This window comes from Takifugu rubripes, chromosome 1, assembly GCF_901000725.2.
Source record: "Takifugu rubripes chromosome 1, fTakRub1.2, whole genome shotgun sequence".
NCBI classification, from domain to species: domain Eukaryota; kingdom Metazoa; phylum Chordata; class Actinopteri; order Tetraodontiformes; family Tetraodontidae; genus Takifugu; species Takifugu rubripes.
Genome location: NC_042285.1, coordinates 6,446,119 through 6,468,046, shown reverse-complemented (window position 1 = coordinate 6,468,046; position 21,928 = coordinate 6,446,119). Strand labels below are relative to the sequence as shown.

The window sequence follows — 21,928 nt, the reverse complement described above, 5'->3', positions numbered from 1 at the left end:
TTATGAACAGCTTGCTTGCATTGTATACCAACAAGAACAGTTGTCGGGACCTCTGATAAGAGGAAAAAACCCAAATCTTTGAAAAGCAGCTATGCAAGGTGGTGATTAATGCAGCCCAACATATCAATGATAAGAGTGTCGAGTAGGAACGTGCTTTTCTTACCTTGTGGCCGCCTGTGTTGAGTTTTATGGGCAGGAGAAACGGATCAAAGATCATGTGGCTAGTCTCGATGTTGACTGGAGACTGTCTCTTTCCAACTGAGCACAAATTCCAAGCAGAATTCACCAAGCCCCAAAAGGATGGTACTGCAAAACAAAAGAGACACCAGGACACCAGAATCACTTGCAGTAATAAATAGGAACCTATTTACACTTTTTTTTTGTGCTTTTAGTATAGAAGGTAGCTGTACTTAAAGATTTAGCGCTGTTTCATTATTGTTAAAGCTCTTGTTTTGAACTTAATAGCCTTGTGTTTAGAGTATATGTCTCTTCTGGTCAACAATAGTCAATACGTTCCTTTTTTTAAAAAAAAATAATAAAAGCAATACGATCGTAAACAAGGGTGGGGTAGCTCAGTCTCTTTGGAAAAAGGCTGAGAAGCAGCGGGTCCTTGGTTCGAGTCCAAGGGCAGACAAAACATGTAAGATGTTCTGTTGTAGGGAAAGGTGCCAGAACAACTTCAGAGCAATGCCAAGGTACCCTTGTGCAGGATACCTAACCCACAAATCCTCATATAGGGCCCTGCAATGAAATGACAACCCTACCTTCACCCATTGTGTACAAAGATGAGATGATAGACAATCTTAAACATAACATAGACTGAAACCTAGACCAAGAGAGTTATGCTCCTTGCTTATGGGTTCACTGAGAAGAAACATCTTAGCCATCTAGACCATTGGAGGGATAAAAGGAAAGCCTGGCTAAACCACATAAATTTATACCTAATTTAAACAAAAAAAGCTGTCAACACTGCTACCAAATGTATCTCTAAGCTGAGAGAAACTGAAGCATAAAGGTTGTGTTTCACTATTCATTTTTGAACGTGATCAGTAAACTTTAACATGTTTTGGCATATACCCATGTAACATCTCAAACCAAATCTTCTGGGAATTAAAAAGTAGACATAACCTCATAAGCAGTTAATACATATAAGTAGAATGCGGGGACAGGATCCCACTGACAGCCCCTGTCAGCAGTGAAGGCTTGAGATTTTCTCTCAACTGATTGTGTTATTATGCAACACTTGGCCACAGGGATCAATATTTCACTCTTTCAGTGTGATAGAAGCAGAGGATCTGCCCCATTTATTTACAAGCAGGAAACAAATTTGCTGGAGCTGAAAAGTCATTTCCATTTAGAAGCACAAAACCATGAGTCACAGAGATTCTGAATAAACTACAAAGACATTCCCATCAAAAGAGTTTTTGAAAATCCACAATCACTTGAAGTCAGTTAAGGGGATGTCACCTGAGATAGAATATACTTATTACAGCATTGTACGACAGTAATTTCCGCAAATTGTTTTTGTTATATGTTTTTATTAGTTTCTATATAAATATCTGTAATTGCAATTACTTACAATCATATATTCTGCAGATATTCACACCAAGCACAGCCTGGATTTAAAACCTTCCATTTCTGTGGAGTTTGTACATTTTCTCCTCGTCTTTAAAGAATTTCCACGTGGTCTATGCACAGAAAAGCCCCTTCTTGATGCGAGGTGACAGTCCTAACCAATGCACAAGGTCAAACACGTGTGCTATTCATTTTGGATCTAAAATGACACACCCTCACTCAAATATAAGGTAAAGTTGAGAGATAATGGAGAGATTGTACAGACATGCCATTGTAGAGAGAAACAATTTCTACTGTTATGCAGTGTAACTAAAAATTACTTAACTTGGCATGAGAAATCAGGTCCCACAGCAGGAGGTAAGCTGCTGCCTATATTCATATCAGCAGTACGGTATGGGAGTCCATGTGTGCTTGGGGGGTTACACACCCAACTCTGCTTTGGCATTTGATTGATAAACTGTGACAGACTTCTCTCCTCCGATGCACACAAAAGCCTTGATGATGATGAAAGTGCAACGTTTGATCAAGCTGCTAAAAAGCCTCTAGTGGTTCTAGTCAGATCCTGCATATAAAATACAGCCACAGCATCTGGAGCTGGATCTACTTCACACTCATCACACTAATTTCCATCATTTTTGTTTTTCTTACACATGGATTGATTATAGTTTTAGTTCATTCCAGGTAGATTTCTAACAATTATTACACCAAATATCACACATTAGAATATTTGATCACAGTCCTGTTAATTTTAAACTGTGCTCCCCCTCGCACCTCCATAGCTGGCATTTTAACCCCTATCTAATTGAGGGACAGGCTTTCAAAACACACGTTACTATGCATAAATTGCAGTTCCTTGAGACCAACAGCACTTGGGAAATGAATGACACAAGACTTTGGGAAACTAAGGGATGATTTCTTTTGAAGCAACAAGGAAAAGGACTAAGTGAGGTAGATTATGTTCTGGAAAATTGTCTATGGGTCAATTCCCTCATCCCTTAACCTCTGCCTACATCCCTGTACATGATTCCCTTACTCTGGACACACTGCAGTGTTCCTCATCACTGTACTATTGAAAGAGCGTAATCTTCTTTTTAAACAGGGACTATACTGCTGAGAAAATACAAATATTGTAACCGTGGTTGTCTTAATGATACACAAAAATTGTCCATCTGACTACTATTCCACTTCTGGATTATGGATTGAAAAAGAGCCACAAATAGGTCATCGGGTCTACCAAAACTCACTACTGCAATCAGATTGAAATTAAATTCCTAAATTAAAGAAAAAATATAATACTATTCTGAGAGAACAAATCGGTTTTTACTCAGAAATTTACACTTTTGAAGATTTTGATCAGTGTTTTGACTCTCTTCCAAAATGGGCAGATTTAGACTCAGACCTCTCACTTTCTGACCTACAGCATAACATAGCATTCCCCTTCTGCTCAATACAGTGTACACGTATCCCTGGCACCTGGTACTAGAGCATATCCAGACATTAAAAGCATGAGGTTAGGCAGCCCAGCTATACGACAATGTATGCAGACGACCCCCTTGTCTGTTTAGCTGACCCAGTGGTCTCCATTCCCGTCCTACAAGAATAGATAAATTCCTTCAGGAGTGTCTCTGGCTATACCATTAAATGCAGAAGGAAGGAGTTCAGGATTTTAAGAGGCCAGCTCATGACAAAATTACCTTTTAGTGTGATAAAGGAGTGTTTTCAATTATTTACATCCTGAACCTGTGGATGAGCAATAAGGGACATATCAAGACTAACAAACTTTTTTCCTTGGAGACAAAAGAAGCACAAGAGCAGTAAACTAGTTTTATGGAATGTGTGGTCATCATGTCATATAAAGGCTCTGCTCAGCCTTTTACCACTCTCTTCCCACCACTCCCCAGGACCCCTAGCTGCTGAGCTCAGAATGCCTGCTAAGAAAAGTAGCTATGATTTTCCTCACAGCGGCAAAGCGAGGGGAGGAAGCACCAAGATACTATAAAATAAGTTAAATTAGCCACCAAACACAAGGTTTTTAGGCTTATCTTCTCAGGATCCATGCAGCTATCTAGCATTGTGTTACTAACAAGCTACCTCAAATGAGTGATCAGTTTTCCTTCACCGTGAACCACTAGTCAGCACGGTAAAGACCTCTTTCAAACCTGGGATTACCGTATTTTCACGACCATAAGGCGCACTGTATTAAAAGGCGCAGTCTCAGTTATGGGTGCTATTTCTGTATTTAAAACATACATAAGGCCCACCATATTATTAGGCGCATGCTGAAACATACAGTAAAAAATGACAACGGAAGTAAAACAGTGAGTTTCGACACATTTATTGAACAAAATATTCATTCTTCCGCCACAAAACCATCAAAGTTTTCATCTTCTGTATCTGAATTAAACAGCTGCACTATTTCAATGTCCAACATCCCGATTTCCTCTTCTTAATCATCTGAATTGGACTCACCGACCGGTTCCGGTTCAGCGTTGGTTTTGTGAAAGCTCTTACAATACATGTAGACGGTATCATAACCCATGCGTCTACAATCGACCCGCATATGGTGGCATAACTTGCCCACCACTGCCTCATAGTCTTTGTGAAGGAGTGTTCGGCTTCCGTCACCCAACGCTCTGTCCGTTTCCGTGGCAGCCGAGAACCACGGTGAACGACGACTTCTCGTGCTCCGTTGTGCGTATCGCCACCGGTCCCTTTTTCTCCACTTTGTGGGCCAAAGTGATGTTAAAAGTCAGAGGGATCTCATCCATGTTGGTGATGTGGCTGGCCGCAGTTATCTTGTCGCGGCAGTAGGTGCGGAAAATGGCCACCCTCTCCTGGTAATCCGCTGGCAGAGCCTTTGGTGGGTGCACTACGGTAAACGCAGCTTTTGGAACTCAGTCCACACACAAGGCGCTCCATATTATAAGGCGCACCATCGATTTTTGAGAAAATCTCAGCCTTATAGTCGTGAAAATACGGTACAACTTTTCCCAGCTTGGCTACTATACCAGGATCGCTAGCTAAATATGCAACCCACTGAACCAAACTAAGCTAAGCCAAACGAAGAATGAATTTTATTTGATGTTATATTTGTGGTGTACTGAGTTGTTGTGATCAGTTTGTCAGTAAAGATACAGTTTAATTGCAAGACTCATTGTCTTTTACATGCATTACATACACACACCCACACACACATGTACACATCTTCTTTGGGGTTACAAATCACCCAGGCTCAGCTTTAAAAACCTTCCAAAATGGTGGTACTATCTCGTTTTAAACACTACTACTGAGCAGCCAACTCCAGGGCTCTTACCTTTTAGAATTGTGGAAGCCTTTGTGGTTACAGCTGCAAGTGGCTATGGTTGAAATTTCTGCACTTCCTGCACTTTTGTTTCCTGACTCTGCCCCAGTGGCTAAATCAATTCAGAAGAAACTTCACCATGAGCAATATTTTGCAGCTTGCTGGGTTCCCAGCATCTCCAAACATGCACCTGTATGTCAAAGATATTCTTTCTTGCGTTCCCATGTGGATGGGGTCTTTGTGGTCTGGAGAGAGGGGGATTTTAGAACATTTTTCAGATCTGTACATTACAAGCTAATTATCATAATTTGCTCAGTTAAGCAAAATATAACATTTTTCAAAAACCTGACTTCATTCATTACCTCCAAGTCAGACACTATGTCAGGAGAACTGGCCACATTCTGATTCTAGCTCCATCATCTATCCTTTTCCTCCAGACCTCAAAGACCTGGAGTATAGCTACATAGCTGTCATCTCTCCATTATCATCCCAGAAAGCCAGAGCAAGAGAGAAAGAGAGTGCACACCTCTCATTAAAAATCATTTAAAGATGACAGGAAGTCCATGTGAGGGATGGCAATAAGAACACAGAGTGTGAAACGATCCATTAAAGTGAGGCCTCTTGCTGTAAACGCACACATAATTATTAGCCATTGATGGATTCCTGAACGTGACTGCAGTGGCAGTGCGCATCCGTCACTGCTGACAGGAGCATAAGCAACTCCGTCAATAATCCACACAGACCCGCCTATAGCACTGAGACATCCATTTGTTTCAAATTGCATAGGATGCTCACCTGCTTTCCAGACATATTTATTTCTTATTGCAAGCTATAAAAGTGGACAAGGATATATGATGTGGCCTTTCGCAGACGTCACTTAGATCGATGTGTAAATTGCCGTGAAAAGGCAGAGTCTCATGATGCTCCTCCTCTTTGCATTTTTTTTCTTATGGATTACTGCATTACGGATATGAGGATACTTTTAGAATGCCCCTGCTGTTATTTTTAATGAATAACTGAACTGTTTTCTAGATCAGAGTCTCACTCGTGGTTACTATGAGCTCATTCCCTAGGGCACATGTTTCTATGCTGAATATGATATGTCTTGCTGGGAGTAAAGTACACACTGGGTCTTCCCAGTGGGTTTATTGGAGTTCAGGACTGTGGTGAGGGTGAGAAACCAAGGTCTGAGGAGATGCACTCTGAACAATTAAGCTGCATCTATTTTCTGCACGATATCTCAGATAGAGTGAATTCTCAATATACACAGCAGCTGTAAAAAAGAAGTATCTCATGAAAGGGACTGCAGCAGCTACAAGATATGTCATTATTTCTACAGCTTTATTATTTTATTTGGTAAATACTCATGTTTAAACAGGGAAATTGGATTTTGTAATGAATAGTACACCCCCTACTCTTCTCCCAATTAATGAAAAAGCACAAAAGACAATAAAGTGACCCTTTTTTGTAAGTGCTGACGCAAAGTTAAGGTGTGGAGAGAAGGGACAGGGCAAGATAGACGACATGAATAAATGCTTTCCTAAGCAGCTATGGAAAGCAACAACTTAATTATAATGAACGTAGAAGCGTAGCATTAAAGAAACCGTCACATTCTGCTAACTCTCCGTTTAAAATGCTGCTTCTGCACTGCAGGTTCCATCTTGTTTTCTCACTATGCAGTCTCCTAACAGACATTTCAAGCGTCTGTGAACAGATGGAGATATGTTTTATACAAAAGCTCTGGTTAGAGAGCAGGTGCAGCATGGTTATGAAAGCAATGCTTGTTTTCTGAAGCATGAAAAAATGTGAAGACTGGACAGGCTGGTACCTAATTCATTTTTCATTTACATTTAAAGGTATTTTTGTAAATGAGTGAACAGATCATAGATGAAATGGCAGCCAGAGGACAACAAATGTAATCTGAACAGGTCAGTTTAATTAAATTGCACTTTACCAAGTTGGCAAAGATAACTACTTTTATTATATTATGACAATTTTAATTAAACAATTCTATTGAAATTGCAAATTGCTCATTCAGGTTCTAAACTGAGGAGTCGAGTTAACAATCAAATGCAATTGTAGCACTAAATGGTGTGTGACAAAGGCTCCTCTTGTCATGTGATGCTGGCGAAGCAGAGTGTGAAAGCCTTATTAATGCAGTCAACAGTACAGTAAACATGCCAGCCAGCCTAACTTCTCATGTCATGTTGTTTATGGTCTGAGATATACAGTATGGCAGCAAAAACAAGCCTTCGCTCTCAGGCAGAATAACAACCTTAGTGTCCATCAGAGACGGGTAGGGATGGAATGAGTACGTCTTTTTACTGGGAATGAGAACAGTATGTGTTTTCTGATCACTTCGTCTTTAGGATTTTTTTTTTTAGTAAAAAGCAATATTTTTAAAAAAAAATGTACAGAAAGTTAATATTTTTTAAAATATAGTTGGAAATGAATCAACAGTAAAAATTTGCCCTTGTCTAATTCTAATGTAAGTAAAATCTTTTATCATCAGAGCCACAGCGACTCTTCCATTGTGGTACTTACAAAGAGATCTTCTGAGAAGTGACACCGGGCTATATCCAAAAGCCAAACTATGGGTACCGGTACTTGGCACTAGGCACATTGAAACAAACATAAAATGTAATTTTACTCTCAGCATTTGCATGTCACTAACACGAATCATGTGTATATCGTATTTTTGTGTGTGTTTCTGTGCTCTGTGCCTCTCCTCTCCTCTCCTCTCCTCTCCTCTCCTCTCCTCTCCTCTCCTCTCCTCTCCTCTCCTCTCCTCTCCTCTACCTCCCCTTCACTCTACTTCTCCTCTCCTCTACCCCTCTCCTCTCCTCTACCCCTCTAAAGGGGAGTTTTTCCTTGCCACTGTTGCTTGTCTGGGGTCAGGCCCTGGGATTATGGAAAGCGCCTTGAAACAATTTTGATTGTATAAGACGCTATATAAATAAAGATTTTGATTTGATTTGATTTGATTTGAGACTAAAGGAAGAGCCCAACCTATGTAATAATAATTACATTAACAGTTTCAGTAACAGTCAGCCAATGTTTTTTTTAGATGACTATACAGTAATTCGAAGGAATTAAGGTGGGCAAAAAATTAAATTAACTAAATATGAATTGCAACAATAGTTTCTGACATTGACTTAATAGCACACAGTTCACACAGGAAAGAGAAACAACTTTGCTGTATATGACTGAGACTGGGGGCTAGCTTTCCTTCAATTTCTCACGGCTCTGTCTCCATTTCAATCATGGCAGGGTGCTCCGGCTTCTGCGGTGGTCCGTGTCATTATGTTTTACTGGGGTTTGCCAGATGTAAGCAGGTCATAGAATGTGTGTAGACTTATGCTCCCTTAAATCCCTGAGAGAAGGAGCAGAGTTAATCCCCGACTCACACTTTTGGGTTCTGCTTTTACTATGTATGGATGAAAGGGAAACATGATTAAAACATGATTTGCTGCTCCAGTCCTCAGAAAAAACAAAAAATACAGTTAAAATAATCATCTAATGTCAAATTTAAATGTTCTTTCTTGTCTACGTTGTTTCATGTAAACATATATAAATGCATAAATGTTGTCTATTATAACACAAAAACAAGCACTGTTTCAGATCAGATCAGGTTCAGCTGAAATCATATGATTATAGTAGAAACTGGAGAAATTTCATGCAAGTGTACGATGAACATGACTATAACTACATAGGAAAGACCCGCTTCTGATGAGTGTTAACTGACTGCTCAGCAGGCAAACTGAATACTAATTTTTGCAAATGGGCAGCACTTTGATGACCATTTCAATACTGTCTCTGATTTACAAACAAGATGATAAAAAACACTGCCACTGCTAATCTCATAGCTAAGATCCTGATAAGGCCCACTAATAGAAATCCCTGTGGAAGAGAGCCAATGTCCCCAAAAATAGAATGCCAGCAGGCAAGTCCATGTTCATTCTTTCTTTTCTTGGGTTCATTTCAGAGGAGGGATATTAATAATGAAATTTTCTTTGACTCTTTTCTGACACCCTCCCTATCACTTTTCCTCAACCGCTAATGAAGCCCTAGTGAGTGGGCTGCTTACTCTTGTATTAAAAGCCAATTTTCACAGACTCAACGAATCTTCCATTGTATTGTCACTGAGTGTGATTGTACAAGTTGATTTGTAGCTGATAAAAAAAAGATAGCGGCATTCACCATGTTCTTTTTAGCATGTTCTGGCTAGAGGACGCTGTTGTCATTATGCACGTATGTATGTATGTGTGTGTGTGTGTGTGTGTGTATGTATGTAGCAGTTTATGCAAATTGAGCCAGATATGCTTCATTTTCAAGTTATTAGCACTGATTTGGACCCGACTTGAAGTATTTGAGAACTAGGTCATTTCTGGCTCACTGAAACCACGGCCAAATCTTCCCACATCTTTAATAGCTTGACTCAAAATTAAAATCAACATACTATCAAAACATGTTGCCGTCCATATTTCTTTAGGTTCAAAGCCATCATCGAGCCCTCCTCTAAAGTGTTTTGTCTTTGGCACTGAAAATTAATACCCAACTATAGAATAATCATCGCTGGTTTTACAGAATAAAGTAGACGACCTTTGTCTGTTGTGGTGAATTCAGAGGTGAATTGATTAATTTCAGGTGTCATAATATGTTTGTTATTTTGACAAAAACAGCAGTGGGGTCCCCCAAGAACTACCCTTTTAAGTTTTCGATGAAAAACTTTATTCCTTCTTCCTTTTTAAAAAATAAATATCTAGTTTGATCCATATTGTTCTGTAACTTCTTGTGCTTTTCGTATTTTGTGTAGTAAGTAAATCTTTGCTTCTCCGAGTCTCTGGTGCTGCAGCTGGCAGGAGTTTCTGTGGGGTTGGACTGATTTCTTTTTTTGCACATCTGCTCTCCATCTAATCAGCTGGATGACATGTGGCTGAATCCTGCTCACTCTCTTTGCCAGACTGTACAGTGATCAGCTTGGTAAACAGATGAACAGCTTTTGTTCTGGCCAAGTTTGTGACTGATTTCGCTCCTGTTTGCTCCTGCAGGGAAGGTTTATCTCAGCTCTTTTGCTTTCATCTGGGTCCACAGCTACACTCAAGATGAACACATCATAATACTTGCCTTTATAAAGGGTATTGTTTTCTCTTTTTCTCTTAGTCACAAAATGATCACTGAGACTTGATGCTGCCTCCTTCATATCTATACATTGTGCACTTTCAACAGAATTCTTATTCATGTAAGGAGTCCCTAATGAATTATATACTGAAAAGTACAATTTATTAACTTATTTAAACTGAGAATGCATGGTACAGGTCACAATTTTGATAGTGATCCCATATTGATGTACATAGTGAACTATAGACCCAAACTGGTGTAGTGTAGGGGTGAAATGAAAGTCACATTAAGGCACAGTGATGCTGTTTTCCACAATGTTGGTTCTGTAAGATTTTTTTATTTTTTTTTGCATTTTTAAATATAAATTGTGATACACATTGTAATTTCATTGTAAAGGATGTATGCCATGGTGTACTGCTAATGTAAAATTTTGGGCTGATTTCTCTGTTTCATAACCTGAACTTGTAACTTTAGAGAATCTGAAGTAGAAACTAGCTGAGAGTCAATAAAACATTCAATACACTTAAAACATTTGGTTATATTCTCTAGTTATGGCTTCCCCAGCTTGCATCATGCATTTCTGTTCTATCACTGGATAAAATGTCTTTTTTAGTAATGTATCCAGTCAGGCTTTCAGAGTGGACTTTCTTTAGGATATTCATGCACAGTCCCATTTTTCAAAGGTACCTGAACAAAAAACATGAGGCAGGAGAGATGCACACATCACCTCAGCTCCAGCGTGCTAAAAGCTTCTTTTCAGGACATTGAAGGAGTGGGAGGAATGAAGGGTTGGCACAGTCCACGCTCACTGCAGTGCACATGGGATTGCATCCAGGATTGTATCTCCCTTTTTAGTTGATTACAAACTATGTTGCCAAAGTGACTTTTAGATAAATCAGAGCAGAATTCTCTGAAATCTCTTTAGAACATAAGTCCTTACATCAGCTGACCTGTGCGTGCCTAGCCAGTTTCACACTGCACGCTTGTTAATTGTGTCCAGATAGTGCCCACAAACTGATGAGCCAAAGGCTTCTATAGATCTTTGTCAACGTGTGTGTGGGGGTGGGGGTGGTGTTGGCAGTGGTTCTGCTGTGGAAATGTCAGCTTAGTGACAGGGTCATACACACTGATTGGTGTTAAGGAGAGGCAGGGCACTGCTTGTGTGATCATATTATTCTTTGTTTGCTCTAACTACACTGTATACACAAAAGACAAATATTTATATGTGACACATAAGGAATGCAACTTGCAGAAGTGACAGGTATCCATGCAGCTGTCTCAGTCGCAGATACCAGCAGATGTGACGTCTTGATTTGTTAAGGCAATCCTGGGTTACTTCCGTCCTGGGTTACTTGACTGACACCAGGCTCGGGCACGTTGCATCAAGCATTCCAATCAAGCCTTAATTGAGTCACCACTTGTTAATGTCATCCTTTTCAAACAAAGAATACTAATACAGAGGACCAACCTACAGTATACGGTGACAAGTCCATTAAAAAACAATGAAATCTATAAAGGATTGCATTGAATTTTATCTAACAGTAACAGGTTTATTTCTGTTAGAGTCTGGCTGCCAATTGCAATTTAAAAAAATTGTTTGTAAAAAAAGTTGGACAGAAGTGATCAAATAAACGATTGCAAAACTGTTATGGCAGGAGTGAATATGATGCACCTCCAAACAACAATCTGGATGCTGCCAGTCCACATTAGAATCCTAATTACAGAAGAAAGCTGCACACTTCGAATAGTCAAAAATATATGTGCCATATTTAATAGATAAACAGTATGATCACGTTCTGGATTTGAAGTGAGTTCCAAATTTTGCAAAAACAAGTCCTAAAAGGATTACCGTAATTTCCGGACTATAATTCGCTACCTTTTTCCTACACTTTAAACACTGTGGCTTATTCTACGGTGCGGCTTATTTATGGGTTTTTTCGTGGCCACTATCACAACTATTGTGAATCAGTCATTTTTACTAACCCTCATCAACAAGGAAAATACTAGAAGAAAAGCATATGATGCGACTTTTAAGTTAAAAGCGATCACTCTGGCGGTTGAAGAAGGAACACGTAGTCTTGGCATACATTACAGTAATGTAATACAGCAATGGCCTCCCTGGGCTGCCACCTTATCGTGGTGGAGGGGTTTGCGTGTCCCAATGATCCCAGGAGCTCCGTTGTCTGGGGCTATATGCCCCTGGTAGGGCCACCCATGGCAAACAGGTCCTAGGTGAGGGATCAGACAAAGCGTAGCCCAGGACCCCCTAATGATGCTGAACAACATTGGTGCCAAGTTTCCCTTGCCCGGATGCGGGTCACCGGGGCCCCCTCCTGGAGCCAGGCCTGGGGGTGGGGCACGCTGGCGAGCGCCTGGTGGCCGGACCTCTGCCCATGGAGTCCGGCCGGGCGCAGCCCGAAGAGGCAACATGGGACCCCCTTCCCGTGGGCTCACCACCTGCAGGAGGGGCCAAGGGGGTCGGGTGCATTGTGTTTTGGGTAGCAGCCGGAGGCAGGGACCTTGGCGGTCTGATTCCCGGCTGCACAAACTGGCTCTAGGGACATGGAATGTCACCTCTCTGGTGGGAAAGGAGCCTGAGTTGGTGCGCGAGGTTGAGAAGTTCCGACTAGATATAGTTGGCCTCACCTCGACGCACGGCAAGGGCTCTGGAACCAGTCTTCTTGAGAGGGGTTGGACTCTCTACCACTCTGGAGTTGCCGATGGTGAGAGGCGACGAGCAGGGGTGGCAATTCGGGTTGCTCCCCAGCTCAGTGCCTGTGTATTGGAGTTTACCCCGGTGGATGAGAGGGTAGCCTCCCTTCGCCTTCGGGTGGGGGGACGGATCCTGACTGTTGTTTGTGCCTATGGTCCAAACAGCAGTTCAGCGTATCCACCCTTTTTGGAGTCCTTAGAGGGAGTGCTGGAGAGTGCCCCTTCTGGGGGCTCCCTCGTCCTCCTGGGTGACTTCAATGCTCACGTTGGCAATGACAGTGTGACCTGGAGAGGTGTGATTGGGAAGAACGGCCCCCCTGATCTGAACCCGAGTGGTGTTTTGTTATTGGACTTCTGTGCTCGTCTCAGATTGTCCATAACGAACACCTTGTTCAGACATAAAGGCGTCCACATGTGCACTTGGCACCAGGACGCCTTAGGCCGCAGATCGATGATCGACTTTGTGGTTGTGTCATCGGATTTGCGGCCGCATGTTCTGGACACCCGGGTGAAGAGAGGGGCGGAGCTGTCAACTGATCACCACCTGGTGGTGAGTTGGCTCCGATGGTGGGGAAGGATGCCGGACAGACCTGGCAGGCCCAAACGTGTTGTGAGGGTCTGCTGGGAACGCCTGGCAGAGTCCCCTGTCAGAAGGAGCTTCAACTCACGCCTCCGGGAGAGCTTTGACCATGTCCCGGGGGAGGCGGGGGACATTGTTGAGGCAGCTGACCGGTGCTGTGGCCGCAAGGTGGTCGGTGCCTGTCGTGGCGGCAATGCCCGAACCCGCTGGTTGACACCAGCGGTGAGGGATGCCGTCAAGCTGAAGAAGGAGTCGTATCGGGCGTTACTGGCCTGTGGGACTCCTGAGGCAGCAGATGGGTACCGGCGTGCCAAGCGGAGTGCAGCTACGGCGGTTGCCGAGGCAAAGACTCGGGCATGGGAAGAGTTCGGTGAGGCCATGGAGAACGACTTTCGGACGGCCACGAAAAGGTTCTGGACCACCATCCGGCGTCTGAGGAGGGGGAAGCAGTGCACTGTCAACACTGTGTATAGTGGTGATGGTGTGCTGCTGACCTCAACTCGGGATGTTGTGGATCGGTGGAAGGAATACTTCGAGGACCTCCTCAATCCCACCAACACGCCTTCCAGTGAGGAAGTAGGGCCTGGGGACCTGGAGATGGGCTCTCGTATCTCCGGGGCTGAAGTTGCCGAGGTAGTTAAAAAACTCCTCGGTGGCAAGGCCCCGGGGGTGGATGAGATCCGCCCAGAGTCCCTTAAGGCTCTGGATGTTGTAGGGCTGTCGTGGTTGACTCGACTCTGCAACATCGCGTGGACATCGGGGGCAGTGCCGCTGGATTGGCAGACCGGGGTGGTAGTCCCTCTTTTTAAGAAGGGGGACCGGAGGGTGTGTTCCAACTATAGGGGGATCACACTCCTCAGCCTCCCTGGTAAGGTCTATTCAGGGGTAGTGGAGAGGAGGGTCCGCCGGATAGTTGAACCTCGGATTCAGGAGGAGCAATGTGGTTTTCGTCCTGGGCGTGGAACAGTGGACCAGCTCTACACCCTCAGCAGGGTCTTCGAGGGTGCATGGGAGTTTGCCCAACCAGTCCACATGTGTTTTGTGGACTTGGAGAAGGCATTCAACCGTGTCCCTCGGGGGGTCCTGTGGGGGGTCCTCCGAGAGTATGGGGTGTCGGGCCCGCTGATACGGGCCGCCCGCTCCCTGTACGATCGGTGCCAGAGTTTGGTCCGAATTGCTGGCAGTAAGTCGAACTCGTTTCCGGTGAGGGTTGGCCTCCGCCAGGGCTGCCCTTTGTCACCGATTCTGTTCATAATTTTTATGGACAGAATTTCTAGGTGCAGTCATGGTGTTGAGGGGATCCGGTTTGGTGACCTCAGGATCGCGTCTCTGCTTTTTGCGGATGATGTGGTCCTGTTGGCTTCATCGGCCCGTGACCTCCAACTATCACTGGATCGGTTCGCCGCCGCATGTGAAGCGGCTGGGATGAGAATCAGCACCTCCAAATCCGAGGCCATGGTTCTCGACCGGAAAAAGGTGGAGTGCCTTCTCCGGGTAAAGGAGGAGATCCTGCCCCAAGTGGAGGAGTTTAAGTACCTCGGGGTCTTGTTCACGAGTGAGGGAAGAATGGAGCGGGAGATCGACAGGCGGATCGGTGGTGGCGGATCCACAGTAATGCGGACTCTGCACCGGTCCGTTGTGGTGAAGAGAGTTACCGGTCGATCTTCGTTCCTACCCTCACCTATGGTCATGAGCTTTGGGTAATGACCGAAAGAACAAGATCACGGGTACAAGCGGCTGAAATGAGCTTCCTCTGAAGCCGGCTGGGCTCTCCCTTAGAGATAGGGTGAGAAGCTCTGCCATCCGGGAGGAGCTCGGAGTAGAGTCGCGGCTCCTCCGCGTTGAGAGGAGCCAGATGGGGTGGCTTGGGCATCTAGTCAGGATGCCCCCTGGACGCCTCCCTGGTGAGGTGTTCAGGGCATGTCCCTCCGGTAGGAGACCCCCGGGGAGACCCAGGACACGTTGGAGAGACTATGTCTCTCGACTGGCCTGGGAACGCCTGGGGATCCCTCCGGATGAGCTGGAGGAGGTAGCTGGGGAGAGGGAAGTCTGGGCTTCTCTCCTTAGGCTGCTGCCCCCGCGACCCGACCCCGGATGAGCGGTAGAGAATGGATGGATGGATGGATGGATGGAATGGCGAGAAGGTGTAGACGCCAGCATGAAGAACTGATCCAAAGCAAAAAGACAACAAAAGCTTTTAGACGTAAACATCGCAGGTGGCCCGAGCTTCAAAACGTTCTGGAAGACTGGGTGAACACACAAAGAGCAGGCGGCCGTGGTGTTTCCGCTGTACAAATAAGACGGAAGGCAAAAGCAATCGCCACCGTGATGAAAATAGAAGATTTTAGAAGTAGGCCATCGGGGTTTTTTAGATTGTTCATTGTTTGAGTAAAAAGCATAAACAACGTAATGTGTGTGTAGCTGATACAAACGTATATTTCAAGGTAGCTGCATTACAGACACCGTTAGAATAAAAAAGCATTTACCGGTACAATATATTTGTTTATGTTGCTAAGTGGATTAAATTAAAAGAAAAGTTAAAATATCCTGATGTGATAAAATTTGGATTCAAGGTCTCTGTATAAACATACAAGTGAAAAGAGTGGCTGTTGTTTCTTACCTGTCTGTTTGTCACTCATCAGTGACTCGTCTCTTACGGTAATAAAAACATATACCGGTACTGAATGTTTTCAATCTAATTTTCATATTACTACGTGGGATACCTGCGGATTAAAATCCGGTGCGGCTTGTATAAGTACAAAATTGATTTTCTTTCTAAAATTAGATTATGAGGCTTATAATCAGGTGCGCTCTATAGTCCGGAAATTACGGTAGTAGCTTGTGCACAACGGCTTGTGTGGTACTTTAAAAACAGCAGTAATGTCTGTTTTTCCCAACTCATGTTAAAATTTGCTACACTGCTGATACTACACTGTTTCACTGCCGTGCAGTCTGTTGTCCCATCACTTCTGAGACAGATGCTGACAGAAAATGAAGGCTTGAGACGGATGTGTGTCAGAGTGTTTTCTAATTACTGGGAGTTATTCAAACAGATTATCTGCTGTATCATGTGGTCCGCACAGCCAGACACGTCAATGACACCCTAATCTGATTTTCAGCACACAGAAGCATTTGACTCAACGCACCAGGGCTTATTTTTCTTGCCAACCCCACTCTAGAGTACATGTCAAGCAAGGGACAAATCCTCTAGAATATGCTCAAATCACAAATACATTAGGGATGGCTCTGCATTAGAGGGCATCAGAAAGTAAATATTGTCCTGAATTGAACTTTTTGTCATCAGAGGTTCACTTAGGGACTGTTTTCTAGAAAGGTTTCATGGGGAGTGATGAGCAGATGCAGTGTCACTTCTTTTGAGTTGTACATGCAGCATTGTCATCAAGATGTTGACTTCTTGCAAGAGGGCTTTGTAAAAACATTAAACCCAGATTCAAATGTAAAATTCCAAATTAAACAAACATTAAATGATAGAGTAGGGATTTTGTAAATAGTATAAGTAGATATTGGATTATACTATGACACAAAGGTTTGTCTGTAGCACAGTATTTAAGGCAGAATGTTTTGGTGTGATTTTGAAAAGTTGACAAATTGACTTTGCTTTATTTTAATTTTTAACTACGCCTTAGACTCCAAGCAACTGCACAGACTTTTTGAGACAATTAGACTTAAATAAACACAGAGAGCACAGAGTTCAGTGCTAGTTGACTGAAAATTTTCATCCACATTTACATGGCTTGCCACAATGAAATCCTCTGTCTTTTACATTAAAAATGTCAGCTGCTCCTATTGTTGATGAATTCTCTGCCCTTGAGCCTGAAGGGTCACATAAAGGGCAGCTTCCTGACAAAGGAAATATTCAAAAAGGAAATATTCAAAAAAGTGTTTATTAAAGGTCAGTACAAAGAGTATCAATGCAAATGTTGGAGGTGTCCCAAACCTCAGGGTACTAATCAATAGTCAAAGTACAAACAAAATTCTTCCTCATTTAATGAACCGCCGCAGGGAGGAATCACTGGATGGCAGATGTGACAATGAAAAAGTCTAGTGGAGGGAGGAGTATGGCCATGCAGTGCCACACGGGTACCAATCATTGAAGATTCATGGAAACTTCACTGTCATTCCAACATGAATGCTTGTACATGAGGTGGGACCATATCAAGAACAGTTCAAACCATGACCAATATCATTAAAACAGTATAAAAGTGATAAAATTATATATGCTTGGAAAGATTTTAAAACAATATTTACATCAAATGTAATTCAGTTTCTACTGAAAAAGTAAGCAGTCCAGTCAGTCAAATAGCCTGTATTGCTAATGCCCATGGTGAGGAGCCACAGGGGTGTGTGTGGTGGGGTAAGGTAGAAATACAGAGGTTGGAAAAAATGTATAAATAAATGTACAAAGAAACACACAGAACCGATAAGAAATACAAATTCTAAAATTAACCACATATTGATTGAAATGTGACATACATGATCTAAAACTGAAGTGCTAATTTGCGAGCCACTGAACATGCTACCCATGTTTGTTCCATGTTTGTTCTATGCAGTATCTATAAAATGCTGCAATGCACAAACTAGCAGCCTCGTTTGTTCGGTTGCTTACTACTCCTCATAAGTACAAATTTGTTTTATCAATTTTATCATATGAATGATCTAAACTTCATCAACAGACCAGTTTTAATGACTTTCCTTTATCCGCTGGGGAGAACATTTTCTGATCATATAACTGCTACTGTCCCTCTCTTTTACACAAATCCTGGACTTGCCACCTTCCCTTCCTATTTTAAAGCTGTGTTGTTGCATGTTGAGAGTGTGACTTAGCATCTTCCACTGAGGCTCTAAAGCAGAAAGCAGAACCATTTGCAAATTTGGTTGCCGAACGAATTAATACTGTATCATTTTTGGGCATGAAAACATGTTGTCCTGTGTGTAAACTGTGAAAACAGTCTTAGCTTTACCACCTTCACAACACCCCACCAGACAGCACCAGCCTCATCTCAAACACCTTTTTTCTCCTCATATACCGTATATTCATCTGTTATCTGCTTTACCATGTCTTTGCTATTGCTATGATGTTCAAAACAATAATGGCAATTCAGTCTGTGTTATCATGCCTGCACTAATCTAGACATAAACTACCACAGGCTTAATAAATATCAGTCAAGCCCACATTCAACTGGTGCATGACAAGTGTTTCCAACATAAGACATTTACAGCTATGATTAGCAGCTAACCTTGAATTGCATCTGGGTCGTTGGAACACCATCAACAATTTTACTTGCCATGTCATTTAAACAACCACATGTCAGCTGCAGAGCATCTGAGAAGCAGACAGTGTATTTATTTAATGATGCTGCAATTGTGTTTCAGTTTTCCAAGATTTTGAACTTCCACAACGATAATTAGCCTTTTTCCACTGTATTTTTCAGTCTGCGGTGGTCTGCTCAGTGCAGAGTGAATTGGGTTTTGTCCAAAATAGAACTGCTGCGTATTATCCACTGAGGAGAATCCCAGTCCGCTTCTGGGATACTCAACACTTGACAGAACCCTGGAAACATGCTGACCACTACAGACACAGATTAGGGGTGATTTTTTTTTTTTTTTTGATGAGCTTTACTGTCTCAAGTGCTCTGATGGGCATGCTTTCTTTTTTTCTTTTTTAACCTGTCTCCAAAACACAACCAAATAATCTTAACATCTTAATACTTGCCCACAGAGCCCTGCTGCTTATGTGATTGATAGGAAGAGGAATTGTTCCAATTCCTCTCCTCTGCATACCATCTTAAATCCTACAATGTCAAACTATGATGTGGCGATGGTGCTTTTCATGGCCACCAACCCCTGCAGCGCTGATTCCATTACTCACAGCTATAAATTTAGCAGCAATGTTACTTTTTTTTATAAATACTTTCACCAAGGTCTTTTTGTAATTGGTTCTATGGTTAATTAATCCATCTGTCTAGGAGAAGAATGAAGAGACAAAATGAGATTCCAAACTTACAGGAAAAAAATACAAAAAAATTCAAAACCAGCTGTAATACATAGAGGCTTATGACAAATTGGTCATCCATTTTTAACTCATAGGAAAGCACAGCTCTAATATTTTGAACAGTGTATTTATATTGTGAGACGAGCAACAGATTTTCATTCTGCAAAACGGTAGATCTGTTTTCCTGTTAGCCAAATGTACATCTGAGGTCTTGTTTACTCTTGTTTATACTGCTTTTCTTTACCAGCATGCAAACTTTGGATTGACAACCATTTGGGACTCATGTTACTCACATCACAAGAGCACCAAATCTGAGCCATCAGGTTTGGGCTGAAGCCTTTTAAACAGACGCTGTTCTATTACAGATCATGGCATCCAAATGATTTATGAAGAGTTTAGAATGCTACATACTTCCGCTGCATTGACAGCTGTGTTAGGTTGCCGTTTGTATGCACATTAAGTCACGGTTGCATCACACAATAGCAATTGTGAGAATACGGTTTGTCAACATAGTTGGGTCACTAATCTGGACAGAAGGGCAAGTATTGCATCGCTTATCACCTCTTTCTTTGTCATTACCACCAACCATATCACAGTTTCTCTTTCCGTCTCCTCTCACAGCTCACATCCTCACATGGAGACATATACAGTATATAACAGTATATATGCTGGATAAATAAATTCAGTTACAATTATTGATTGAATGTAGTTGCATGACCTGGCGAAAAGGTCAACGCAGTAGACGTGTTTGCCTATTTTTGCCTTATACAGAAGTAGCAGTAAATGTCAGTGGAAGTCTCATTCTATTTGGTTAATCTTTATTTAGACAGCATCTGTTACAATCAAAACTGTTTCTAGATGCTTTACAGAAACCCATGGCCTGACGCCTCCAACACACAACAGTGGCAAGTAAAAATTCTGCTTTAACAGGAAGAAACCTTTAGGCAGGACCAGGCTCATATGGCTGACTGGACAGAGAAGAGGGGGAGGACAGCTCGAGAAGAGAACAGACATTCCCTTTAGATGTTTAGTAACCTTGCTTAATAACCTTACTGTTTGTGGGTCTCTGGTTGCATAGAGTACCTCATCTGTTATTAATTACCATTGAAAAAAGCGCCTTCAGTCCAAAGTTAAGCACAGACCCTGGACAAAGCAATAGCTGCTCATCCATTTCCATCCATGAAATGTGATCACCAACCTCTTTAACAACTTCACTACAACAGCTGTTCCGTGCATGTGATCAGGACCCTGAAGGTAACAAAAGACGCCAACACATCACTATTAACATAATACTGTAGAAGCACTTTTGGGGGGAAAAAGAACATTAAAAATCACAAGGGGAACTAACAAAGGTACCATTAAATAATTTTAAATAATATTTAAAGTTCCAATCTTGCATAACTTTAAATGTGTTGTATTAGCAGAAACTAACATGATGTTTAGCAAGAGAATTTAAAGTGGACTACTCCCCAGCCGAGATTACATGAATTTCACTGGCGTTTCAGCAAATGGAACACTCCTCACAGAGAACTAAGCACCCCCGAGAGCTACTGTGCTTTCATTAGGCTCTGGGTGTCTTCCCTCGCTGCATGAGATATAATTACTGTACAGCAAAAATGGCAAGTAATATTTCTCCCATCTTTGCTCTCTCGTCTTCCGTCCATCCCTGAGGCCTGATCGCAAAATTATTTGAAGTATGATAGAATGAAGCAATGGAAGCTACGGCATATGCATAAATAGAATATATGAGTTTTCTCCCAACATATTACAATATGCATTTCTTATATGAATAAGGAAAAGCTGATTTTGGCACTTTGAATCTGGACTGAAACGGTTGTCTTTCTGTGGTTCTTTGATTTCAGGACTACAGGAGCATCCATCCGGTTGACAGATCTTGTGATCTTTGATCTTCTGATGTCACAATGGATTTATGATTTGATTTTTAATTGCCCTCTAACTATTGCATCTCTATCCGTGGCTGTTGCTTTCCCTTCTTTTGTTGGAGTGGGATCACTCTTTTTTTTAATTACTTGCCTCCCGGCTCTGCTGGCAAAAATGCAACTCTACAATCTCCTGCAGCACCAAGAGAATCCATACCCTGCTGAGACCATCGACTCCTGGCATGAGTGGGAGATGAGAGGAATTCCGAAAGATAAAAAAAATGGCAGACAAATGAAGAAAAAGGACTATCTGAGGTTGAGAAACACTGATAGAAGCCACTCATGTTGAGCAAGAATTTAGCAATCCCTTTTCTATAAGAAGAAGGTTGCAAAATTGTAAGATCACAAATGCAGTCATCCATGCTTTTTCCCCCTTCACTTCCTTTCCACAGAGGCTCATTGTGAGCGGCAGAAATATTCTGAACTGTCAAAAATTACATCTTTGCCTGGCGTAAATTGGGCCCCCACTGTTCCACAGTAACAAAGTTCAATGTCACAAAAACAGGATGCATCTTTAACATATAAACATATACATATACACTCTGAGTTATTAAAAAATGTCCAGTCATTTTATCACTCACTTGATATTGTACAAAATATTTAAACAAGCCGGTGGAGGGGGGAGGAGGGGGAAGGTGAAATCAACAAAGGTATTTGGAGAAATATCAGCCTTTGAAGATTCATCC

General features: G+C 42.3%; 1 protein-coding gene across 1 annotated transcript in view; it reads right to left on the bottom strand.

Annotated features, from left to right (window-relative positions):
- Positions 1-21,928, bottom strand: part of LOC101068205 (carbonic anhydrase-related protein 10) — a 144,611-nt gene that overhangs the window by 92,601 nt on the left and 30,082 nt on the right. The window contains exon 3 of the mRNA XM_029846841.1: positions 164-306. Within this exon, the coding sequence (XP_029702701.1) occupies positions 164-306 (143 nt within the window). The remainder of the gene's footprint in view (positions 1-163; positions 307-21,928) is intronic.